Source organism: Rissa tridactyla, chromosome 2 (assembly GCF_028500815.1).
Source record: "Rissa tridactyla isolate bRisTri1 chromosome 2, bRisTri1.patW.cur.20221130, whole genome shotgun sequence".
Taxonomy (NCBI): domain Eukaryota; kingdom Metazoa; phylum Chordata; class Aves; order Charadriiformes; family Laridae; genus Rissa; species Rissa tridactyla.
The window spans coordinates 96,217,954-96,244,276 of NC_071467.1; the positions used below are offsets into that span (position 1 = coordinate 96,217,954).

At 42.7% G+C, this 26,323-nt stretch overlaps 1 protein-coding gene across 1 annotated transcript in view; it reads left to right on the top strand.

Annotated features, from left to right (window-relative positions):
- The window catches only part of PHACTR1 (phosphatase and actin regulator 1), a 319,282-nt gene that overhangs the window by 245,503 nt on the left and 47,456 nt on the right, over positions 1–26,323 (top strand). Inside the window, exons 7-11 of the mRNA XM_054191481.1 lie at positions 2,511–2,696; positions 3,708–3,914; positions 15,605–15,935; positions 23,482–23,690; positions 25,212–25,368. Coding sequence (XP_054047456.1) covers positions 2,511–2,696; positions 3,708–3,914; positions 15,605–15,935; positions 23,482–23,690; positions 25,212–25,368 — 1,090 coding nt within the window. The remainder of the gene's footprint in view (positions 1–2,510; positions 2,697–3,707; positions 3,915–15,604; positions 15,936–23,481; positions 23,691–25,211; positions 25,369–26,323) is intronic.

Here is a 26,323-nt window from a genome sequence, read left to right on the forward strand (position 1 = left end):
TGGTTGTCAAGCATGTCTCTGATCCAGGCTTAATTCACACTAAGATATTCTTCATTCTGCAGATTATTTTATCTTCATTTTTGATCTGTTTGCTGTACTCGAGCAGCTCCCCAAGTGAAATCAGATTTAGGGTGTGTATTTCAGTCAGATTTAGGGTGTATATTTCTGTGTCATGTCTGATGATTTCAGTCAAATCCAAGGACAAGTTTTGGAGCCTAAATGAGTATTGGAGATATTCAGAAGATTAAAAGAGGTTATGCTGTCAGTACAGAGGGCTGTCATACTTGCGATTATGACAAAAAGTAAAAGCCAAAATTTTATCTCACATTTTACTTTTTTGCAATCGTAAACCTTCAACAGGTCATTTGAATACTATCTTCTTAAATCTTGCTGAATATACCTTTGAGAAGCGTGAAGCACACTTAGGACAGTAAGATTCCAAGGTGCTCAGCATGTTACGATAGGCATCCCACTTCATTAAAAACGTGTAGACGTGCCTCCAAAAAATAAACGTTACTGGTTGTATCATGCATACCTTTTGTCTGCTCACAGTTACAGTCTAATTTCATCCTGCACTGAATTAATGAATATTGCTGAACACAATCACTGCCTTTCATTCAAGAAACAGTTGCTCTGCATAGGAAACATTTAACGCTCTTTCATGAAACCAGGTAACTGAGACAGCAGCAGCCCCTGTCCCAAACACATGTAAAGGTCTGTGTTTATAAAAGGGAGGCAGAGCAAGCACAGAATACATAGCATTTCCACCCAAACAGCTAAGTCAAAAAACATTCATACTGGCCGAGCTGTTGTTTGATTTTTGCTGCCTAGGGAAATAAATGGGTTTGCATTGAATGACCACAGCAGTTAAAAAGGAGACTGTGCTGCAAACAATTGGCCAAAACCTTTGGTTTTGATTAATGTTGCCACCTTTTAGCCCGCTCAGTTGATTGCTCTGGAAGCCGTAGGTCAGGTTTCAGTCTAGTATGGTGTGGCTGTGTACCGTAATAGTCTCGAGGCCTTCAAAAAGCCTCCAACAAAAACAAGAAAGTCAAGACCTTGGTATTTCTAATAATTCCAAAATAAGCAAGAGACTATCTTCACTCGCTATAGAGAAGTTTTAAAAGGCAGAAACGTAATTTTGCGTACTTATCAGCTAACGTACTTTCAGACTTGTTAATTGCTGTGTCCTGACACTTAAGTGAAACTTACTTTTTTTTCTCTTTTTGGTATTGTTCTCCAGAGTGTTGTGCACATCTTAGACCTGTGAGGGGAAAATGTGCACTCACTTGAATGATGTACATCTCTGCTCTGTGCATTGAGCAGTAATATGGCTAATCAGAGGTGCCCAAAAATCAAGACCCAGATCCTGAAATCCTGAATTTGTCTTAAAAGAATAATTTAAATGCATAGTAAAATTAGGCTTCATTTATTTGCCTGGTGGTTTTTAGCCTTACAGATCACATTCTGGCTATATTTTCAAGCTTCCGCTCATAACTATAGGGGCTGAACACTTTCCTTTATAAAATTGTAATTGAGATATCCATGTAGTCATTGCCTCCAGGTACCAGAGTGCTGTGCATAACAAGTTCTGAGATAAAAATCATGCGGGTTGACACCATAGAGAATGATCTGATCCCTCACTTCTGTTCTTTATTATTTCTAATGTGAAGTGGCGTTTGATAGGAAAGAAACTACCAGCTGCTGTTACAGAAATTTTGCTCAAAGGAGATATTATTAATAACTTTAAAAACAGGCTTTCTAAATGGAATCTGATATGTCCCAGTATCAAGACCTTGCACACAAAAAAAAATAAAAATTATTCTCTCCCTTACTTAAAATCTTGATGCTAGGAGCTGTAATGTTTTCATTTGTGTGTAAAGTAGGGACATAATTCTGTGATTTTGCATGTGTCCCTTACAGCATAAAAATTGGTGTAAGGGAAGAGAATAATTGTTGTTATTGTTATTAAAACATTATAAATTATAAACTGTGTATATTAGTATTCTTTAAGAAAGCTCCATAGTTTCAGTGCTAGCCCATTCTCATTCCTGACTTCCCAGCCTCAACAGAGGCAGAGGGAAAACAGACTTTGTGATCCTGGACGGGGCTGCATGGCCCCATGGGTAGAGGGTGGTCAGGAACCATCCAGCTTAGACTTAGACCATGGATCATAATGACCATCCTAGGGTAAGCAAAGGTTCAACACAGATATTTCACAGATCTTTCCCAAATCTTAATAACCCCTTAAGGCAAGTGGAATGCTATCGGGCTTCTGTGAAACTGTTGTGAACAGAACATCACAATCAGGCATCTCCAGAAATTGCTCTGCACAAGTTTTATGTTTGAGATAACAAACCATATTGTTTTGATCCTTATCTGTCTGTTCTCATTTGAGGTTCCTCATTTGCAAGCAAGCTAATGGAGATAGCAGCTTTCATTTTTAATTCTTTCTGCATCTTATTTATGTGTCTTCTGTTGTCATTCTGCTTTCCTCCAACTATGAACAGATGGGGAACTTTCCATACCAAATGAAGAAGGAGCTTTGGAGAATGGGCAGCCTCTGGGCTCCGGGCAAGTGCTGAGCTCCAGCCAGGTGTCCCTGCCAGCCCTAGCAGAACTGGAGTCAGGTCCAGCACCTGGGGAACCCTGCTCATACGAGGTGCTCCCAACCACAGAGATCATGGATGGGACAGGTAACATCTTGTTTATATTATGATGTAGATACTCTAAGCTGTTTGAAACAAGTTTTTGACTTCTTACATTTGATGTCTAGCCCTGAGAAATCCTTGTCGTAGGCAAAGGAGAAGGAGGAGCACACAGATTGTCACTGGATGCTCTATGAGAAATTTTGACTGACTAGACGTAGAAGTAACCTCTACTTCTACGCAAGTAACCTCTTTGTGAGTAAGGCAAAGTCCCTGCACTTTGTGAACGTTTAAGAGTAGATTTCTAACTCCCTGGCTACGTCTCAGCTGTGCCAATGAGCTCTAGAGCAGAGAGCTGATAAGATTTTTAAACCCTAGGGTACAACGTCATGCCATTTAGCTGCTGTGTGGTGTTGGGTGACGTTCACACCATGCATCTTTCAGTAGCTAACACAGCCAGCTGCCCTACCCTGGGTGAGGCCCTCTGCACTTGCCCATGCAAATGAGACGGCAGTGCTGTACATCTAGGTTAGCTCCTCTTTCTGCATCACTTAATGCCGAGAGTTGTGGATGAAGGTCAAGTGAGGAAAAGCAACCGGTAGAAGTGTTCATCCATGATCCTGCACAACTATGTGGCCTCTTTGAAATGTAGTAGGCCTCCTGAGGTGCTTTTGCATTTATAGGATAAGTTTAGAGACCACCTGCTAACATATGTGGTCCTGAGCAAGCTGTGGTGACAGACCGTCTGAGATGTGACATTTTAAGGCTCTTGATTTGTGTTCAAGATGTGGGAATGCATCCCAGCCTGGCATAAGGGAGCTGGCTTCTGTCAGAGGTAATGGGAAATTCGGCTGTTGCGTAGATGTGTGTTACTCCTGCCCTTTCTCTTTTTCTCTCTTTCTTTCTCTCCTCCTTTCCATGTTATATGATGTTTGAGTGAAATCTATTAGTCTTTCTTAATCTGCATTGCTGCGCTGCTTTTCTTGTCTTACCGCGGCTGTATCCGCTGCTGCTTTGCTCGTAACGTTGTTGCGTCTATGATGTGGTTGTGTCCTCCAGTGTCTGAAGAGAGCCCCACATCCAATGAATCCGGCGTCCTCCTCTCCCAAGATCCTACAGCTAAGCCAGTCCTGCTACTTCCCCCCAAAAAATCTGCCGCTTTCCCTGGAGACCATGAGGACACCCCAGTGAAACAGTTGTCCCTCCTCAAACAGCCCCCTGCCCTGCCTCCTAAACCTATTGCCAGGATTGCCAGCCACTTAACTGGTAAGTAGGTGTTCCTGGACCCTCAGCACCACCGTTTCCCCTATAGGAAAAACCCGCCCTTACAGCAAGGTTCCCAGTGTCCTTCCTCCTTCTGTAACGGTGTTTGCACGTGTTGTTGTGTGTAGTGGTGATGTATCTGTGTTGTACCTAGGGCAGGGATCACAGAGCGTTCTCAGGCTCTAACTTCATCAAGGTTGCTTCAGGGCTCCTCCCCTCTCAGCTGTAATTACCCAAGACCGCCGCTGCCTTTCCTAACCCTCCTCACTCCTATTCATCAAGACTTGCCATCACCACAAAAATCGCAGGATGTGCTTTGATGGGACAGGAAATAGCAGGAAAATACTAGGATATCTTTAAATGCCTTTAATGAGAAAAGAGGTGAGGGTTGAGGGGAAAGGGAGATTTTTGGTTTCTCCTTTTGCCCTTTGTTGCTTCTCCCCTCAGCTGCCATCTGGGCAGGTCCCCCTGCACACACCCTGTATTTTTCCATGTGTTTGTCTTTTACTTGGCCCCCCGATCCTTACACAGGCCATTCTGTCCCATGGCTTCTTGCCATTTTGCTTCCCTGCTCCCACTCCCTGCCTAACTGCTCCCCCTTTCCACCCCTGCTCTGACTACTCTCCTCCCACTGGTGAGTCCTGATGATGATGGGCAGCTCCAGTTCACAGTGACCAGGATTTTGTTGTCCTGCAGTTTATGCTGTAGTTTCTCTCTACTGCACGGCAGCTAGCAACAGTAGAAAATACAGGCTCCTTTTTTGTGTCCCAAGTTTTCACAAGTGTCCAGGTTTTTTGGGATTCAAAGCTCTAGGTACACGTGGAAGGAGGATTGGTGGGTCTGCTCTCTCCAGTCTCTCATTTAGACCACCAAAGCAAAGGATGGCTACATTTACATGGACCAGAAAAGCTTCCCTAAGTGCTTGCCTGCCCCTTTTGAACAGTCTGCTCATAATTGCAGCTGCTGCCCAGGAGGCAGCACCTCAACATTCTGAATTGAAGACAAGGTGTGATGCATCTCTTTACTGGGGCTCCTATCGGTCTTCTCACTGGGTCGCTCTTCTTGTGTTAATGCTGCCCTGATCTTTTCAGGGATGATGTGAGAAATGGCCAGCCCACTTGAATATATTCTAAATGTTGGTTTTTTTCCTCACAGTTAATACCCGTTTTGTTCAGGTTAAGATATATATCAGGAAAGAGCTCATTAGGAAAGAACATGTTCTGGTTTTCTCTCATATCTCTACGTAGTCTTTTCATGTTTCTGTTTGGATGACCACACATTTTTTGTTCTGTATAGTTTTGTTCATTTTATGTGAAATCTCTTTACTTTCTTGCCTGCCAAAGTCTACACATAACGGTTAATATTTTGCCTTATACTACAAACTGAACGGGCAGTTCTGCAGCCTGCAAAGCAGTATTAATGGCTTCAGGTGAGGACAAAACCAGCTTCCTATGATCTCCCATAACACTCTGTCCCAATTACAAGAAGCTGCTCAGAAATGAGGCCAACATGGAAGAAATAAAAAAATAGGAATAACGTAGGAAAAAACCTCAGGTACTAAAGGTCCTTCATTCATAAGCCTTTCTTTTGTAAGAGATAGCAGAAGAATCAAAGGATGAGGGCTTCTGGTATGGTTTATTTTGCAGCTGGAAATTTTGTGTGAAGTAGAATCAGACTCAAGCTCTCAGCATAAGTCAGTTGCTTGACGGTGACAACTCTCCAATGAAACTGAAACAGAACTGTGACTTCTCTTACTTTGTGGTGGCCTTTAGTGGTCTCTCATCCAGTCATAAATAAACTCTTGTGTGTGCACATAGACAGACCCTTGTACATGCATGTACAGAACCCTCAGGGAGGAACAGAGATTCAGATTTAGTCGTAAGGCCCTAATTTAATTGACAGTTATTCCTGGTGGAACTGAAAGCCTCATTTATGCATACCTTATAAATAAAAGTATTTGACTTATTCTGCAAGATCTATTTACTTTGGTGGTCTAAAGGATATATGTGTTGTTCAGTGCCTTGTGTTCTCCACGGGTAATTATTTTAGCTGTGTATAATCTTTGGAAATGAGCAATCAATCCTAATGAAGCACCCTCATCAGTAAGAAGCAGAATTAATGCTATTCTTTTACTAATTACTCCAGAGACATCTTCAGCTTGTGTGTCAGAAAACAAGTAAAATCTGAATTCTGGCATTTGCGGTGAAGACTTTTCTGTTCTGGTTGCATACCCATTTTTCTACTGAAGATTTTGTGAAGAAGGTTGAAGGACAAATTAAAACATACCGGGCTTGGCTAATGGAGAGTGACAGTGGTTTAATGGTCTGGTAACTCTGTTCGTGAAGACTGCAAGGGGGGATGTGATCTTGTGAAGGGTTCTGGTACACATCTGAAAATGCAGAAGCGCCTTAATTTCTGTCTTAAGATATATATCTATATGTATGTTTATGTGTGCATATGTATGTTTATTTAATAGAAACATGTTTTATACAAACATATATTATAAAAACACTACAGGCATGGTCAGCAGCAAAAAAAAAAAGGGGGGGGGAAAATACAAGACTTGAGGAAAGAGAAGCTTCTTTTGAGTCTGACCACCTTCTTGCTGTGAACTTATCCCAAAGTTCTTCAATAAAGGCATGAAGACTGACTTGCAGGGTTTGGCAAAGGACTTAATACAGGTTTTAGAAATGGAAAAGAAACATTCCTCATCTCTGAAAGCATTTGTGAACCATCTCAAACATCTATCTGCCTGTGCCAAGACAAAGATTCTCCTTCCCTTCGATAAGAAATGCACATAAAAGAAGAGGCCTAAAATAAACATGTAAGAGCACATTTAATTTGGGGGAGAATGAAAAGAAAAAAATCCGTTTTAAAGGTGATGGATGGGAAGAGAAAATTACCTCTAGCAAATATAACTCACACAACCTTGGCATGCTTCTTCTCAAGGCTGAGGCACTGTGGGGAGGGGACAGTGCAGGAATGGGTACAGAGCCAAGGGAGGACTGCAGAGCAGCCACTGGGAGTGGTGCCACTGCCCCTGCAGAAGCAGCTCCGTGCTTTGCCTCACACCATCTCCCATGCTCTTGACGATGCTGCCTCCAAAGGGAACGTCCCTATCACAGCACTGGGTGCGGAAGTGCCCACGCAGCCCTAGCAAACAAGCAACCCTAGGAGAAATACATGATCCTTAACTGTTTTGATACCGTTGTTTCACTGCTCTGCATTTGCTGAGCCAGTCACCTCCTGGTGAGCCTTCTGCTGGGTTTCAGATATGTTTATTATTAGACAGCATTCATGGGCAGAATTTCTTTCATCGTTTTAATTCTCCAATATCCACATGCAGAACCCAGGCCTTTAGGACAACACTTGCAGCCCCCTTCGTTGAAAATGTAGGAGGAGCTGAAATAATCACCTGGGACCAAATTTAATTGGACTGCTGGGGTAAAGTCCCCAAGTTATCATAGAATCTTTAATGGCCAAAAGTGACAAGACTGGTCGTATCTGATTTGATAGAATCATAGAATCATAGAATCATAGAATTGCTGAGGTTGGAAGGGACCTTTAAGATCATCGAGTCCAACCTTTAACCTACCCTGAGAAAATCCACTTCTAAACCATGTCCCTAAGTGCCCCATCTACCCTTTTTTTAAACACCTTCAGGGATGGTGAATCCACCACCTCCCTGGGCAGCCTATTCCAATGTTTAATAACCCTTTCAGTGAAAAAATGTTTCCTAATATCCAATCTAAACCTCCCCTGACGTAACTTGAACCCGTTTCCTCTCGTGCTATCACTTGTCACCAGGGAGAAGAGGTCAGCCCCCACCTCTCTACAACCTCCTTTCAGGTAGTTGTAGAGGGTGATAAGGTCTCCCCTCAGCCTCCTCTTCTCCAAGCTAAACAACCCCAGCTCCCTCAGTCGTTCTTCATAAGGTTTGTCCTCCAGACCCCTCACCAGCTTTGTAGCCCTTCTTTGGACACGCTCCAACACCTCAATGTCCTTCTTGTAGCGAGGGGCCCAAAACTGAACGCAGTACTCGAGGTGAGGCCTCACCAGTGCCGAGTACAGGGGGATGATCACTTCCCTAGTCCGGCTCACCACACTATTCCTGATACAGGCTAGGATGCTGTTGGCCTTCTTGGCCACCTGGGCACACTGCTGGCTCACATTCAGCCGGCTGTCAACCAGCACCCCCAGGTCCTTTTCTGTCGGGCTGCTTTCGAGCCACTCTGCCCCAATCCTGTAGCGCTGCATGGGGTTGTTGTGACCCAAGTGCAGGACCCGGCACTTGGCCTTGTAGAACCTCATACCATTGGTCTCAGCCCATCGGTCCAGCCTGTCCAGATCCCTCTGCAGAGCCAACCTACCCTCAAGCAGATCAACACGCTCGCCCAGTTTAGTGTCATCTGCGAACTTACTGAGGGTGCATTCGATCCCTTCATCTAGATCATTGATAAAGATATTAAAGAGAACCGGCCCCAGCACCAAGCCCTGGGGGACACCACCTGTGACCAGACACCAACTGGATTTAACTCCATTTACCACCACTCTCTGGGCACGGCCATCCAGCCAGTTTTTTACCCAGCGAAAAGTACACCTGCCCAGGCCATGAGCAGCTAGTTTCTCCAGGAGAATGCTGTGGGAAACAGTGTCAAAACCTTTGCAAAAATCCAAGTAGATAACATCCACAGCCTTTCCCTCATCCACTAAGTGGGTCACCTTATCATAGAAGGATATTAGGTCTGATAGGCGTGACCTGCCCTTCACAAACCCATGCTGACTGGGCCTGATCACCCTTTTCTCCTGCATGTGCCGTGTAATGGCACTGAGGAGGATCTGTTCCATGACCTTCCCAGGCACCGAGGTCAGACTGACTGGCCTGTAGTTCCCCGGATCCTCCTTCCGGCCCTTCTTGTGGATGGGTGTCACATTTGCTAATCTCCAGTCAGCTGGGACCTCCCTGGTTGTCCAGGACTGCTCATAAATGATGCAAAGTGGCCTGGCGAGCACTTCCGCCAGCTCTTTCAATACCCTTGGGTGGATCCCATCCGGCCCCATAGATTTGTGCATCTCCAGGTGCTGAAGCAGGTCCCTCACCATTTCCCTTTGGATTACAGGGGCTTCATTCTGCTCCCCATCCCTGTCTTCTAGCTCAGGGGTCTGGGTACTCAGGGAACAACTGGTCCTACTGCTGAAGACTGAGGCAAAGACTTCATTAAGTACCTCAGCCTTTTCCTCATCCTTTTCCTCATCCTTGGTCACTATGTTGCCGACCCCATCTACTAGAGGACAGAGATAATCCTTAGTCCTCTTCTTATTGTTAATATAGTTATAGAAACTTTTTTTGTTGACCTTGACAACAGAAGCCAGGTTTAGTTCTAGCTGGGCTTTGGCCCTCCTGATTTTTTCCCTACATAGCTACACTATGTACTACGCTAGACTAGATAGACAACATATACCCCAGTGGTGTAAAGCTACTTTAGATCTCGATTCACTAGGATGTTACTTCTTACTAGCACAGATAATGTTTTCTGAAATTGATTAGATATTTTCCATTCAAACAACTGAATCACCAGTAGCCGATAAAGTCCCCTAAAACAGCAGAGAACAAAATATATGCCGTTAAGCTGGGATCTCAGCAACACCTGAGTGTATTTGAGCCCAAATTTAGCCTAATAGTACAGTAGGGTGTAGCCTTGGCTGTATCTCGCCACTCAGCTATTGTATTTAAGCTTTGAAAAAATCTTTTGCATTTTCTTGCTTTCTTCATTCAGGATTTTGATGAGAGGAATGGCACATTTTTAGTTCTGAGATTGTGCTTTCTAGTTATGTCTCTGTAGAGTAAGAACTAATTCATAATTAGAGGCAAACATGTAACAGGGTAGGAAATGCTACAAGTCCCCAGAAGTTATTTCTGATAACGCAGACAAGCCAAGGATGAGGTTTGAGACCATGGATGCCTGGTGTCCTGCTGCATTGCCACAACACAGCTGGATGTTAGTTACAGCATTACAAAAATATTTACAACTACAATTTATCCAATAAATATTCTCAGCGGTATTTTATAACACAACAGTCACATGTGTCTCAGAAGGCTCCTCTGTAGATAAGCCCAAGACATTATCCACAAGCTTCCTCCTCTGTGACGTCACCTCCTGCTGCCTGCTCTGGCAGGCTATGTTCATGAAGACAGGTTACATTCATGTGGGGGCAATGGACGTTTCACTGTGTGCTTGAAGGAGAAGCAGCAGAGCAAAAGCAGCTCTCCTTCACCAGCAGTCCCAGGCTCTCATGAGAAACTGGACCCTGATGCAGTTGCTCTCTCCACACTTCCTCTGCCTGCCACTACCTGGAAGGGAGTACCTAGCACTTAGAGGCAGCAGGAAATCTTCTCATCCTTGAAACCCTCTTCAAGGCTCTGCATGGGAATTCATGCAGAGCTGTACTTTTCAGCCTTTAGGCTAAGCATGCTTGGTTTGTATTCTCCGAATTCAACTTGAACCTTGGATGCATACATGGTGCAGAAGAACAGCAAAAAGTATCAGTCTCAAATCTTCCCTGAAGATATGGCTGGAGATCTTGCTGTAGTCAGCAGGAGATCCATGGCAGATCTTTCAGAATGGTTTTTAACTTGTCTTTCTGAATCTGATCAAAATACCCATTGATAGAAGAAGAGAGAATCCCACTGTTCAGACACAAGTGATTCACAGAGAGAAGACCTCAAAATGTAAAAGCTACTTGTCCAGATTCTACCAGCAAATATCTGGTCCATCACCCCATTTCCGCTATGGAGCTCCCTCAACAGGCCATGCTAGTTTTTGCACGTTTTTTTTGCACATTACAGAATTACTTACTTGGATGGGATTTAAAGAGTAAGTTGTTAATGACAAGTTGTATTACTTGTATATAGTACAGCAAATGTCATAGTATAAGGTGATTCAGGTGTGAAGGAACCTCAGCAAGTCTCTAGTCCAACCTCCTGCTGAAAGCAAGTCCAGCTATGGGATCAGACCAGGTTGCTCAGGGCTTCATCCAGCCAACTCTTGAAAACCTCAAAGGATGCCAACTGCACAACCTGTCTGGGCAAATCTGTTCCATTGTTTGGCTCTTCTTATGGGGGAAAATGTTTTCCTTATAGTCCAGTCCAGAACCTTTCTTGTCTCCTCCTTCCACCATGCACAACGGTGAAGACCCTGGCTCCACCTTACGGATAACCTCCTCATAGGTACTGTAGGACTGCTGTTAGGTTCCCTTCCACAAGCTATCTTTTCTCCAAGCTGAATAAGCCTCAGTCCCTCAGCTTCTTCTCACAGGTCAGGTGATCCACCCCTCGACCATCGTGGTGGCCCTCTGCTCAACTCTTTCTAGGTTTTTTATATCTTTTGATGTCTTTCCTGGGGGGCCCAAAGCTTGACACAGTAATGTAGATATGGTCCAAGGTGTGCTGAACAGAAGGGGAATACTCCCTTGATCTCCTGGCTGTGCTTCTACTCGTACAACCCAGGAGGCCCTTGGCTTCCTTGCTGTCAGGGTACAATGCTGGCTCCTGTTTGGCATCACAAGGAGTCAAGAAAGAGCTTTTCTCCCACTGGCAGGATAGCAAACAAAGCCAGCTCTGCAACAAGCCCAGGATTCCCAGGTATGCCCTCTTACTCCAGGTAGTAGTTGTGCTGCGGGAGGATTCGAGGATTTTAATGAGCTTTTCTAGCAGCCCTGCTGGAGCAGTATTTGCTACCATACATCCAGAACTTCCTAGCACTCTATCTGCAACAGGTGTATCTGCAACATGTGCTGACCAACTGGCTGGGAAGCATCAGATGTGGTGTAGTTAGTGTACAGGTTCAGACTACTCCAAACACATCAGAACAACCATACATGGACCTTCTGTGCAGTGAATAAAAGTATATTTACCTATCTTCCCAAAAACCCAAGAGGAAATGCAGCAACTATAGGTCTTAGCAAAATGATCTGTATGGAAGGGGTAAGGGCTGGCCTCTTTGTCATAGCTCTGAAGTGCAGCAAATATTTTGGCATCCACAACTATCTTTTAAGTAATGTATTGTCATCAGCAGTGGGAAGGTTTCTATCTCTAACATCTCTTTCATCAATTCTGGCAGTTATTACTTAACCATGCACAGGGCTGAGTAGTCATAACCCTGCTGGGAACCAATATCTTGCAAATTGCTGATTATTCTCTTGAGCATAAAGAACCTCAGCCAAAAGAGATTAATCAGACTTGCACACCTGGCTTCACACAGTTTGCTTCTCCTCTGTCACATGAGTGCTTTGTGCAATGATTTAAGACTCTGGTAATGTTCCACTGAGAAGACACTTATCACAGATTCCATGTTCATATTTCCACTGTCCAGCTTCATATTCATCTACAGATATCCACGTCTGATGGATATTCCATGCTGGAGACAACAACAGTTTCCACCCCTGGTTCATACATCACATACATTCTGAAATTAAAACAAACAGGGGAAAGAGCTATAAAACGCATTCATCTCACTCTGACACGCAGGGACAAGTTGTTCTCTCGTTTACTCCAGGTGATGGTAGCACAGTTTATAACAGTGTGCCTGGAGCCCATGGATTTAAGCAAGGTCCCATTTGGTCGGCACACTCACTGATCTGACCATGAAGGAAAACTTGCAGTACAAGGTCTCTATTACTGATGTCAGTGAAGATATACTGATACATTTCCAAGCGAATGGATCAAACTCTCCTCCCATTGCAGTCATTCTCCTTTTAGCCATTTCTTTTAACAGACAAGTAGAATTCTCCTGAAGGTGAAGGGCAGACAAGTAGATTTAATGCCTCTGGTTAATTTTCAAGGCTCTATTTAGGTATTAGGGTCATATTCAGACAGGCTCAAGAACTTGGGTGAAACACAGTCAGTCTCAACAAAGCCTTACATTAAAAATAATGGACAAGATTTTTGGCAGGTGTCCAGTGGAGTCACCCAGCACTGATACCACTGGAAACCTGTTGATGTGAAGGATTTCTTTAAATTTAAGTGGAAACTAAAGGTCCATACCTTTGTTGTGAAGACCAGAAATGAGAGTATGCACATCTGATTCATGATGGAGTACATGGTTACTCAGGGTAATTAAGCTAGACTTGTTCTCCCATACAACTCCAAAGCTGCGGTGTCTCTGTCACAACTCTACTAGATGAATGCTTGCATGAGAAAGGAGAATATATTTTCACTATATTTTAGAAGAAAGATGGAAGGATTCCTGTTTGCTTTATACCTGAATCATTTGGCAACATTCCCAGCATACAATATTGCTCTAATCTTCAGGATCACAGAAGGCAGAAACCCAGTTGATACTCCCAGTTTTTCTTTTGTCAGAAGCAAGAGATGCCTGCGGTTGGGATCTCTTTGAATCCACCGTTAAGGAGGACTCCTCTGCGTCATACACAGAGTGGTGGGGCATCCAGGCACAGGCACTGTCAGATGAAGACATTAATTGAGATACAGCAGAAAAGGATCTAAACCCAACCGTCAAACCTTCACTGTTCAAAATGGAAGTGTGGATCTCAGTGTAGTAGTCTTTGTAATTCAGGACCACCTCTAGAAGTGAAATTGCCGTGAGCACAAATGCATGAAAGCACTTTGTTACTACAAATCCCATCGGAGCCTTATTCTCAGGGCTGTATACAATTTACTCTTTACTCTTTCTGTTATTTACCTTTTATTGAAGATGGTGTGCTCTTTTATGCAGCATGCAAAGAGGAAATATACACAGATAATGTGAGTGTAAGAAAAAAACAGTAACTTGCAGACCTTCCTGTGCTTGAATAGAAAATTCCTGAAAGTATTTTTTTTCTGCCGTACAGAAGGCAATCTGCTTTAGAGGAAAGGGCAGTGCCCTGCCGTTTGGCAATCCCACGAGTTAGATTTCAGCCTTGGTGGAGCCGTCAGAAGAATTTTTGCCCTCATGAGACACGTCAAGTGGATAGGATATTGCATTGAAAGCTGAAAGACTTGAGTTCTACTCTCTGTAACTCACCCACTCCGCAATGTGGAAAGACCACTTCCTTCTCATGCCTCTCTTTCATCTGTGCAGAGCCTTTGCCTCTCCTGTGGCTTTAGCCTATAAGCCCTTTGAAGGAAGGGAAGACTTACCATCAGTGCATTGTTCCTAGCGCAGTAAAAACACTAGTATCAAGTGAATGCTGTGGCTGCAGTGAAGCTACGACTAGCACTAAAAAAAGTCTAATGTCATATGTGAACTTGGCTCCATGCATCTTTTTCCACGTTACTGCCCTTAATCGTTTTCAAGAAGTGTTAGTGCTTGGAAGTCCTAGTATCAACCTTGTGCACCCTGGCTGGTAGATACGGATATTAATACAGGCAATACCCAGAACAGGCCAGGAGGGAGGAAGGAATAAAGGGGGCGAGGAAAAGGATAGTTAATGCTTTAGCATCTAGAACCATCTAGAAAAGGACTTTAGAAATCTGATATCGCTCAGGAGGGTGATGACTTTTGAAACCTGGAGGGCAACATTTTACTCCCAAGCTTTCTCAGGTCAAAAGAAGATTCTAGCTCTTCATGTTACAACAAGAAGACTGAACTGAAGCAACAAGAGGCCAAAAAGCATGCAAGCCTTGACCGCAGAGCTGCATTACAGCACCAAGTATCTGTGGTATTCCAGGCTGGAAAGGGCCTGGCCTTCCTCCTAAACACAAACTCACAGTTGCAGCTCACAGCATATATATTTGCTTTTATTTTTGCTCTTAGCATACACAGTGGCCATTTCCCACACCCGTCTTGGGAACTACAAGCCCTCCCATTAACTTATTTTCCCTTCTGAAAACACTTCACAGTGCAACTCCAAAAATCTCCGTCCTGCAGTTGAGTCCTGGCAGACAGATTTGCTTGTGGACCTTTCATTGATTTCCCGTAGAAGTCAGGGGAGCCTTTGCCTGGCAGGTCAACTGTGTGATTCAAGGAATATGCCTAGTGTTAAAAAGGTTAAAATTCAGTGCATGAGTCCAGAGAAAAGTGCCTGTCAAGTCTTCTGTAAAAGAATACGTTAATCCTAACAATTTTCTGCCCATTACCATTTTCTCCTCCTGTACCCTTAGTTTTTCCAGACCATTCCTGTTTAGTATTCAAACCCTATTTCTTTTCTTTCTTGCCCTGTAGTGTAATTTTTAACACCAGATGCTTTGCACATTACAAAGCCGTAAGAAATGTGACTTGTAGTAATTGCACTGCAGTGGCTGAGAAGGATCAGGAGTCCCTGAGCCTTTGCTCCAGCAGCGGTGGGGGTGAGTCATCCTGTAACTTCAGACACCAAATTGCCTTTCCCCTGTTTGCGTCCCTGATGAGCAGAAGACATCACGCTTACCTCACAGGGCTGTTTTGGAGGATTAGAGCTTTGAAGCGTCAAAGTGTGCCACAAGCCTTGTTAAGCATTGCTTAACGCGCTTATTTAGGGGCATGCACAGCCCTGGGATATTTTTTGTGAGAGTCGGAAGTGCCACAAAACAACAGTATTTTTTCTGAAGACCGTGCTAAGTGCATGCGATGCAGAGTTGTTTATCGCAGCAGGGAAGGGGTGCGCACTGCCGTGTTGACTAGTAGCCTCAGTACCTGCTCGCCCAGGCAGATACTCTGATCTCCATCTTAGTGATGTGAAAATTAACACCAGGGCCTCTCTTTCTTCTGTTTTAGATCCTGGCGCTCCTGTGAAACTGCCTTGTATGCCAGTTAAACTGTCACCTCCACTACCTCCAAAGAAAGTCATGATTTGCATGCCTTTAGGGGGGCCAGACCTCTCTCTCTCGTCCTATTCCACGCAGAAGAGCTCCCAGCAGCCTTTGACCCAGCACCATCACACTGTCCTGCCATCCCAGTTAGCAGCTCACCAGCACCAGCTCCAGTACGGCAGCCACAGCCAGCACCTGTCTTCTGGGTCCAGCACGTTGCCCATTCACCCTTCAGGGTGCCGGATGATAGAGGAACTGAACAAAACGCTAGCCATGACCATGCAAAGGCTAGAAAGGTAATGGATCAAGTTTTAAAATTACATATTGATGTGCACTGTTTCCTGGTAACCTCAGTATCAATACCACCACTTGAGTTATGTTGATAGTACTTGAATGAGGCATCCCCTCTGGGGGTCTAACAACTTCAGGAAAGTCACTGCTGGTGAAACAGAGATGGGGAAGGAGCCTTTCCAGGCTCGTTTGACAAGTTTGTATCAGAAAGGAGAAAAAGACCAAATTTCCTGAACCCTGCTGTCCTGCTCAAGGAGCTAGATAACACAGCCAGCGAAAAAGATGTTAATAGGGCATGCCTGGCTTGCAATATATACTGCAGAATGCGTAACTGCAAAGCTGTGGTTATGTGGAGGATTGCTAAAAAAAAAAGCAGAGGAAGTGGAAGATTCAAGAAAGAGCAATAAAAACTAAACGTGACGCTCAGCCAGGGCATCTGATTAGTATTACTGATTAGCTCAAAACAACCCATGAGGACTTCCTACAAGTCACTCGGAGGGGTTTTAATATACTATTTAAATTAAGTTATACGCTTGATCTTAAAATAAGTATTTAACCCATTCCACAGCAGCTACCTTCTTAGCCATTTGCATCCGGAGGAAGGTTGTACATTTGATCAGAAGAGCCTTACTTACCTTGGGGCTGTTTTCTATTACTGTCACTTGCGGGTATCTCTGAAGGCTGCTTCAAATAGTCTGAGTAAGCGAAGCATGTTGTATAAATGCAAGCTGTCCTCATAGACTGCAAGATCAGCAAGCTTTGGAAAATTTATTTCATCTTGTAGAGGAAAATTGAGCAAGTCCCAGAATAGGGAAGGTAGTCCAAAAACCGACATGTTCTATTTAGTACCAAGGGCAGCTTTGTGTCCAGCTTGTTCTAGGAGCATCAGATCATCCTTCTCTTAGACGGGATGTGAAAATATTTAGTCTAACGGACAAAATGCCTAATGATTTGCCCCAATACCTCTTTGTGATAATACTACCTTTGTTATAGTGCATAGTTAAAAATAATTCAATTAGGGATCCAGACTGTCCCTACTGCATGAAAAACAGTCAGGGGACCAGAGGCTGTCCCACACTGCCAGCTTATTTTAGTACCGGATGGCAAGACCTCTGTGGTTCTATCAGGGGGCTCTGATGTTTCTGCAGCATGGGAGAAATCTCTGCTGGGGAAAAACTGTTAGGGCTGTGAGGGAGGTTCCTCTTCCCATTAGTAAAAGGGCTGTAGTGGTAGGATTGGAAAAAGCATCCGCATTCCCCCTTGCGCCCAGTGACTACTCAGTTACCGGCAGGGCTGGTCAGATGCATCTACATCACCCCAGAGTTTGGTGCGCCAAACACAGAGGGTAGCTGGTGTCTCCCAAAGGCTCCTTTGGGGCTGCATAGCCCATGCTGTCCCCCGCGTGGGTCTTACTGCCTGGCTCACAGTGCGGGCAGAAGGCTCTTTGTTATCCCGAGCCCAGTGATATCTCTCAGAGTATGACTTCATTGTGGCATCTGTTGCCCCACAGCAATGAATGCTCCAATTTCTAGGCATCCATCATGTTTATGTCTACGAATATGTTTAACTGATTTAAAGAAGGTGATGCTGTTTGGTTTTAACTATTGATTTGAAGCTGAAGCTCTGCTGCTTGTTAAAAACGGAATAAGCAAGGATTCGTTTCCCAATATGAAGCAATTGCCTCCCTTTGCAGAAGAACATAAGAAAAGGTTGCGGCACTGATATTTCACATTTAAAATGAAAATTAATTCTTGTTCATGATATTGCAGAGGGTTGATTTTTTCATAGCCTTTTTGCGTTGATTAACTATTATTTCAATCATGAAATAAAGTATTGAGTACTTCAGTTATTCTCGGTGTCAAAACAAATCAATAGCGTTTGCATTCACAAGAGAGGAAATAGGTGATGACTGTTTTCTCTGCAACAGCAATTGTTATTTTCATATTATTTAGAGGTAAAAGTATTGCAGAGTATTTACAGGTCTGTGGAGTTGACACTTGCTGTTAAATTCTTAAATGGTTTTTTCAGGCTGCATTATGATCTTAGTAAACTTGCTGACTTTTTCTGAAGATTTTTAAAATATATGCATTTAACTTGGGAGAGGATTATTTGCACCTAATGCCACTGTTTTCCAGTATTTTTGACAGTATTTCTTTTCCCTTAATTGTATAAAATCTGGATTAAACCCAATGGGAATCATACTGCAGTATTTGTCATTGGACACGTCAGTCCGGAAGTCTTGAGGGCCTGTTAAAACTGCAAAGATCCTGGATCTGCTTTCCTCCATTTAAAATTTGGTAGTGTGCTCACTTCTGTTGCATGCATAGGGTATGCAAGTGACATCCTGAGCTTTACTGTTCCTTCCAAGGTAGCAACGTACTGGGTCACTGCTGTTGGGTTAATAATCTTGAGGAGATGAGAGAGCCTGACAAGTCTCTGAGGCACCTTCTGGGGAATGCTAAGTTCATTGGCAGCATTTATTTTTGCTGATCTCAGTCTTTATCTTGAAAGAATCCTACGATTTTATAGAATAATTGCCATGATGCTGCAGTAGTAATGCTGCCAAGTCTGGTAATTTGGGGAATTATTTAGAATAGCATTTTGTTTTTAATAAGGGAGGATCATGAAGACAAGTGCAGAGAAGTTTTCTGCTCTAAATTTTTTTTTTTCTTCCCTGTGTCTAGTTTCTTTGGTCCTGGTGCAGTGGAAGCTCCTCAAGTCTGTTAAACTCTGTTTCTATGCACTGAATCCGTAACCAGTTCGTATCAATTCCACATTTTGCCCAGTAAATTTTTCTTAGGTCTCACCAGGACCCTGAGTGTGGACAGGAACATAGAACAAAAGACTAAACCACCCCCTTCCTCTAGCAACCTAGATTTTTTTTGCTTTTGCAGATGAGGTCTCTGGAATTCAGCTAGTCTCACAGCATATGAAGACTGATACTTGAAATCAGTGCTTTGCCAATGAGCCAGAAGCTTGCCAAAGAAAAATGAGCTGTCCCTCTGTACTGGCCTGGAAGCCAGAAGTTATTTTGCTGTGTTTGACCCTGAAAAAGCTACTGAGCTTCTCTATCTCTCTTTTCCCCTCTGCAGGAGTGGTTGCGTGTTACTACCTCACCTATATCTAGTGCATATTAATAATTTAATGTCTTAAGGTACATTAAAAGCATGTAATAGCTATTCAAGTCCCAGTTGTTCTTATGACTTCAAATGGCAGTTAATTCCTGGATTTTTTTATTCAGTTTTATTACAGACATTATAGAACATTAAGTTCATTTGCGCACTTAACGCTTTTGATTGCAAACATTTTCTGGTACTCGTAACATCTATTCATAACCTATTCTCAGAAGGGCAGTCTGTCCCTTGTCATAGTATGACTATTACGATGTGTCATTTGTGCTGCCAGTTTGCCTCTATTTTCCCTGATAAATTACCAGCTTTATAATAGATTAAGCTGAAACAGAGAAGAGTGTAACTTCCATGCAACCTTTTTTCTGCAATCTCGGTTGCTAATTTGTGCCCTACTGCAGACGACTTTCTACTTCAGCCCAAAGGGTATGTGTCAAGCATAAGTAAAAGTCTAGATTCGGGTACCATTTTTTACCTTTTCAGAGTGCAGTTTAAGAGTTGGTGAAAATCTGATAAGCCCTGGCACCGAAAGCCACAGGTTTCCTCCTCCCGACTGAAATGAATTTGAGAAGAAAGACCGTGCCCAAAAGCCACGTATCACAAACAGCAGCAAAAGAAGCTTTAGAAACCGTCTTGTGCCGCTGGAATGTATCTTTCATTTTGACTTAGGGAGGCAGCTTCTTGATCTGAAATAGCCTTATTCTGCCTTGCCCATATGCTTCTCAGTCTGTCTGGTAAGACGACAATTAATTTAAATTACTCTATGGGCTATTGTACACTAGCAGCTGAATCAAGGCTTCAGTTTGTTCAACCTATGTACTAAAGAGCTGTTAAGTGGCAATCTCTCACTCGGGGCTAGAATTGCCTCTGTGGCAGAGCAGTGAAAAATCGCTGTGTGCAAAAAGACAGTGTGTGAGACCAGTTCCTCTGGGACACCTCATTCAGCTTCAGACTGTAGATTTATGAAATGAAATGCATTAGACATTCCTGCCAGTGTCTTGTAAATCTTATAAAATGTATTTGAGTCAGAAAACATTTATCTTCCATAAAACTTGTCAAGAGAATTGCTTTTTGTCTAAACTTTAGCATTGCCTAAGGACAGAAACACTTAATATTTATAGCTCTGCCTTCTCTCTCTGCCTCCCACACATATGCCTGTATTGTAGAAATGTATATACAATGGTTTGAAGATTTTTCAGATTTTTGTTTTAACTGATAAGTACAGAAGAGTGTACTGTGGATCTGAAAACATGCTGATAAAAATGTAACTCTTTATTCCAAAATCAAAGAGGCCGGGATGACAGATGAGGACCGTACTTTTTTTTCCCACTAGATCTTACAGGAGGGTTTTCACTTTTTTTCTTCTTAGATTTTGTCTGTACCATGAGTCACTCACATGCTTACATTCTGATTTTTCATTAAAATCTTTTCTCACTAGAAACACTGAAAGCTATAGTGGCATCATTTTTTGCTGTTTTGATCACATAAAGATGACGGAACAGTAATTGCAGGTGCTCATACAGGTCAGCTATGAATTACTCAGATCTATGTGTTAAGATGCATTTCGTCTTAAAACAAGTGCTTGCTTAGCTGTAGCTTTGCTCTCTAATTTTGTTGAAAAACATGAAGCTGATTTAAAATGGACTGTTTGAAACAATAGCATGCTTTTCGGTAAATAATTCTAAAATAATTTTGTGGTGTAGACCACCTGACCATGTGGGTGTGGGGTTTTCGCTAATGACCCAGAGGAATTTATACGCAATGGAAACATCCAGTGACCTTGATTCGTCTTTCTTAAGTATACTGCAATACTGCATGCATTTCACAAGTGCTTTGCTTAGACAGCTGACTTAGTCAAAATGCTGTGGAAAAGGCTGATTTTAATCAAGAAGAACACAAAACACCAGGAAAAATGAGGGGCTTAAAATAGAAAGCAGTATTATCAAGAAACTGGATGATTCAGAAAAATTACAATGAGATGAGAAGCCGTCTATTTCTAGATCAGTAGTTCAAATAAAGATCTAGCGTGGTAATTTGTAAATCTTGTTGCCATCTGAAACCTGCTGGGTAACCTAAATCAGTGAACCCCTTTGATATCTGCTACCCTATGGGCACTCCCATAAGGATGCATCTGTAACCTCCATACATCCTTCACAGAACAGGGAAGCACCAAATGGTCCTGGATGCTGAACTACTTTTTGCCTCTTTCATTTGTACTTCCAGAAGGGACTTAGTGAACTCATACTTACTCTCTGTGTGTGTATTGTTTTAAAATTCACTGAATGATCCAGTGGTTGCGTTCACCATTGCAAGTTTTCTATTTCTTTTTTTTTTTTTTTTTTAGCAATGTTAACAGAATTTCGCAGCATTTTAGTTTCTCTTGTAAATTTAATTCCAGGTTTTTTTCATTTCCTACCTTTCCTCTTAAAAAAGTTACACAAAAAAATAGGTTAAAGAGAAAACAGATTTAAAAAATGAAGTTAATATAATTAAAATTATTAAAGCATAACAGTAAATTAAAAGTTAGTTGAAAGTATTTAAATGCTAAATATAGTGCATTTATGTGTTATTAGGAGAATTCAGCTAATGACTTCTAAAAGTACTTCCAGGATAAAAAAAAAATTTGGGTCAAACTTATTGAAGTCTAATACAAAAATTCACAAGCCAGTTCTTTGTGAATCTGTTGAACTTTGTGTTACAAAACATAGACTATCACTAAGGAAATGGAGTGACTCTCTTTAAGGCATCCAGTAAAGCAATGCATCTCCTTGCTGGTTAGTTTGAGATAGTAAGTGTTGCAATTAAGAAAATTATTTCTTTGAAGAAGAAAGAGAAATGTTTCGAGTTGGCTCAGTAGAAAATCATTTAAAGAGAAGAATGCAACGTTTTTTCAAGGTGCAGAATGCCTCTGGTATTCTGAACAGGCTAAAATATTCAAAAGAATTGAGGCTACTCAGCACTCGGTAAGGTCAGAGCCAAATTTGGGTGCCTCAAGTGCAGCTTGGCCGGCACATCTGGTTTTTTATCTATGTTCTTGTGGAAAGTAAAATGGAAGTTTGACATAGAGAGAGTGTCCAACAGGAAAATGTTCCCCACCTTTTATACAGGGACTTAAGAGATAGCGGTTGCTGCTGACTCAAAAATAAACCTGAGCAGCCATCGTTTCTGCCTGCCAGTCTCTCATTCTCATTCCATGTTGGAAAAGCAACATGAGCTATTAGATAAAAATGGGTTGGGAAATTTATTTCTGTTCCTGACTTTTCCTTTCGCCTTTTGTTTGACTTTGACCTTCACCTCCTCATGTTCCTGTTTCCTTACTTGAATTGGATATTAGGAAAAATTTCTTCTCTGAAAGGGTTATCGAGCGTTGGAAAAGGCTGCCACAGGGAAGTGGTTGAGTCACCATCCCTGGAGGTATTTAAAAGCTGTGTAGATGTAGTGCTTAAGGATATGGTTTAGTGGTGAACTTGGCAGTGCTAGGTTAACACTTGGAGTCCATGATCTTAAAGGGCTTTTCCACCTAAATGATTCTATGGTTCTATGATTGATATGCTCCTTGGTAAAGGGCTTTGAAATCAACACATAAACAGAGCTAGATGGTAGCAGTACTGATGACAGGTCTGAACCTAGTAAGCTGCAGAAAATGATCAATCACACTTTATGTGACAAAAGAAATATGATGTTAGCTCCAATTCAGATTGATCTCCAGCACCTGGCTGGAGTGAGCAGCCAGGGCAGGAGACGGGATATCGTCATTTCAGCCCCCACAATACACAACTGTGCCATTAGCAAACAAACCTCCTGGGTTTTAGCTCCCTCCCTCTCACCAGCTCCCAAAGTCTCTTTTCTCCAAGGCCAGTTTCACATGCTCGGTCCCCTGTGCTTCAGACAGTCGTGCCCTTCCTTCCCCTCAGGTCAGTCAGCATCTTACCCAAGGAGTGTGAGTCATGGTTTCCCTCTGCCTTTCTACAATCTTCCTCTACAATCTGTACCTTTCCTCCCTCCCACTCTCTTACTCCACCTTTTGCATTCAGGTGAGGCATTTTCTCCTTACTGCCTGCACGGCAGTGGGGAGGTGACACAGACACCGGACTGAAGACACGCTTATTGCTCTGAGTAGCCGGTACAATTCCCACTAAGCCTTGAGACTGCATTTGCTGCAAATCTTTTGTTCTCAGTCCTGGCTGGTGGTATTTCTGTCTGCATGCTCTCCTACCTCTCCCTAACGAGTGTTGTACCTTAAATCTAATGTATACTCAGTTTAAACCCATTAGATGTCTTGCTCGTCATGATCTTTCTGTCCTCATTTGTTCTCAAAAAAGGCTGAAAGACCACTACTTTCTTAAATACAGTAAGAAGAGCAACTCAATCTTCCATTGAGCTGTTTCCTTGAGTTTATTTATTTGTTTTTCTTTCCCAACAGCTCTGGTTTACACACAGGTGACAGTGTTACAAAAACCGGACCTGGGGGCCTTCCAGACATGAGACAAGTGCCAACTGTTGTGATCGAATGCGATGACAATAAAGAAAATGTGCCTCATGAAACTGACTATGAAGACTCTTCCTGCCTCTACACAAGACAGGAAGAGGAGGAAGAGGAAGATGAAGATGAGGATAACTCATTATTTACAAGTAAGACTCATTCCATTTTTTCCTTCTCATTTATTTAATTTTTCCTCTGAACTCTCAGAATACAAGGCAAACACAAGACCTGTGAATTTTCTTTCTTGACTGTGGCTTTTGCATCTTTCAGGGCTTGAGTACATGAGCACGCTTGGTAAATTAATCCAGAATAACAAGTAGTATGAATTTATAATGATTTCCCTAATCCACACGAATCCCTATCTGGGTAGCTGTCAAGACAGAATTCAAGTGACTGCATTTGGCTTATATTAGTTCACTTCCAAATTGACTTTTGGATTCACTTTCCTAAGTGTCTGTGGTGTAGAGAATCCCTGTCTTCGGCTTAGTTCAAGATCAGCTCAATAGAGTTCCTTCAGGAGGATGAAATAAGTGCCACTGATAGAGAATCATATGTATAGTAAGTACTAAATCATGTCAGAATTGTAGGTCTGCACATACTTTGAAGGGGGTCATGATCAGAGAATTGGGCTCAGTAAGAAGAGAAGAGGTTAATTGATAGCCATATTGCAATTACAATCTGGAGAGGGACCTGTGGCCCCTTCCTGTCCTGTCTGAGAAACCCATCTCCTGCCTCAGTGTGGCATTATAGGACTCTCCCCTGAAGACAAGATACTATACTTTATGTATGACAACTTCTTGTCATCCTGCAGGTCAAGCTGAAGTTTCAGGCCCTTGGATTTCTTTTCTTCGTAAAACTGGGAGCAGTACAAACAAACAACATCCTTTTTAAAACACACACAAAGAAGCTGCTAAAACAGGCGTGTTTCATCTCCTCAGAATCCTCCATTACCCCGCAAGTGAAATTAAGCAGTCTTTGCTCTTAAACTAAGAAACAGAGCAGAACTGCACTCTCACATTCTCCTGCCAAAGCCCAAAACTTCTCATGGGTTTGTGTCTCTCTGCTTGCGTCTGTCTTCCCCGCTCAAACCGCTTTGGATACAAGCCTAGGAAAGCAAACTTGAGCCATGAAAGGCCACTGGTTTTCACAGTGTCTTTGCTACTGTCACTGCCTGAGAAGCAAGTGTCAATTAATGTACACAGAGGTCTGTGCTGCTTCTGGTGGACTTTTGCTTCCCTCAGGTACTAGCTTGAAAGTCTTGATATTACATCGCAAGAGAGATACCTCTCTCTTTCCCCATGTAGCTCTGCTGCCTGCCCAGACTCTAAGGTTGAATTATTCATTCCATTACATGGTTCAGAAACACTGTGCTAAAGAAAGCTACAGATGCTACTAGCAATTCTGAAATAGGCCCTTCTTCTCCACTCCCCTCTATGGAGCAATATTTTAATTTCTTTTTCCTGAATACCTACCAAATTCAGCTTTTCCTTATTATGATACGGATTGAGGTTAATTGAGCACGTGAAGTTAATCGACACCCCTTTTCCCACAGTCCATCCCAGTGTAAATGAGATCCTAGTATCCTCCCTTGGCTAGTACTTCTTTGCCGGCTGCATGCTGTAATGAAATGATGACACCTCCTTTGGCAGAGCCTCTCCTCTCTCCCACAGGCTCCCTGGCAATGAAAGTCTGCAGGAAGGACTCTTTAGCAATCAAACTAAGCAACAGGCCTTCCAAGCGAGAGCTGGAGGAAAAGAACATCCTCCCCATGCAGACTGATGAAGAGAGGCTCGAACTCAGACAGCAGATTGGGACAAAGTTAACAAGGTAGGAGACAACACGTTTTTATGACTTTTACTTTTGGAAATATGTTGTGGAATGCAGTTTTTATCCTTAGTCTGTAAACATTTGAGATCTGTTTGTTCTCAATGTTCAAGAGGAAAAGGTAAGGAGGGATGGCGAAAAAAGACTGTAGACACTATTTCTGCTCAAATATAACTTCCCACACAACGCCCCATTTCATTTTCTTGGCATATCCTATGAGTTCTTTGATTGTGTTAAGTGTCAGCAGGAACTACGTGGATTTGGTTGGTTTTGGTGCACCATTGGGAAACATTCAGCTTTGATAACAGTTTGGACAGTAGCTGCAGGTGCCACTTGATAGGCTATTAGTTTGGCCAAAGGGCAGAGGTATAAATTTCTCTTCTGACTGCATCTCCTATGAGTAGCTGAGTCTTTTCCTGATCCAAAATACTTACATCCTTCAGTACCCACTTTTTTTGGGTCAGGTTGGACAGATTTACCCTGTCTAGACTCTTTGTTCTTCATAACACTGTCACTCACCAGCTGTTCTGGTTTTCTGTATTGCGTGGGGTATAGAGGGGTGACCAGTAAATGTGGAATATTTCTGTCAAGAATTAGTAAACTGAGGTCAAGTAGATATGTCTAAGAACCTCCTATGCTCCAGCTGTGATTTCTGTAATCGATTTAATGCTGTTATGTTATCAACTTGGTGGTATGCAAAGCTGATGAATGCTGTTAGTTGCCCTCCAGTGTGACTCCGAGAAAGCCACAAGGAGAAGACCAGCCAGTTGTTGGGAATTTTGTTGTGGGTTTTCTTTTTTGTTTTCTTTTTTTTTTTGGTGGGGGGATAAGAGGGGAACACTGTTACCATGTTGTGGAGACAGGAAGAATAGGAGGTCCTGGTAAATACCTCATTCAGCATTTTAGCTACTTTTTTTCATGGCCTCGTTTATTCCCTCTTTGGAATAAACTAACCACA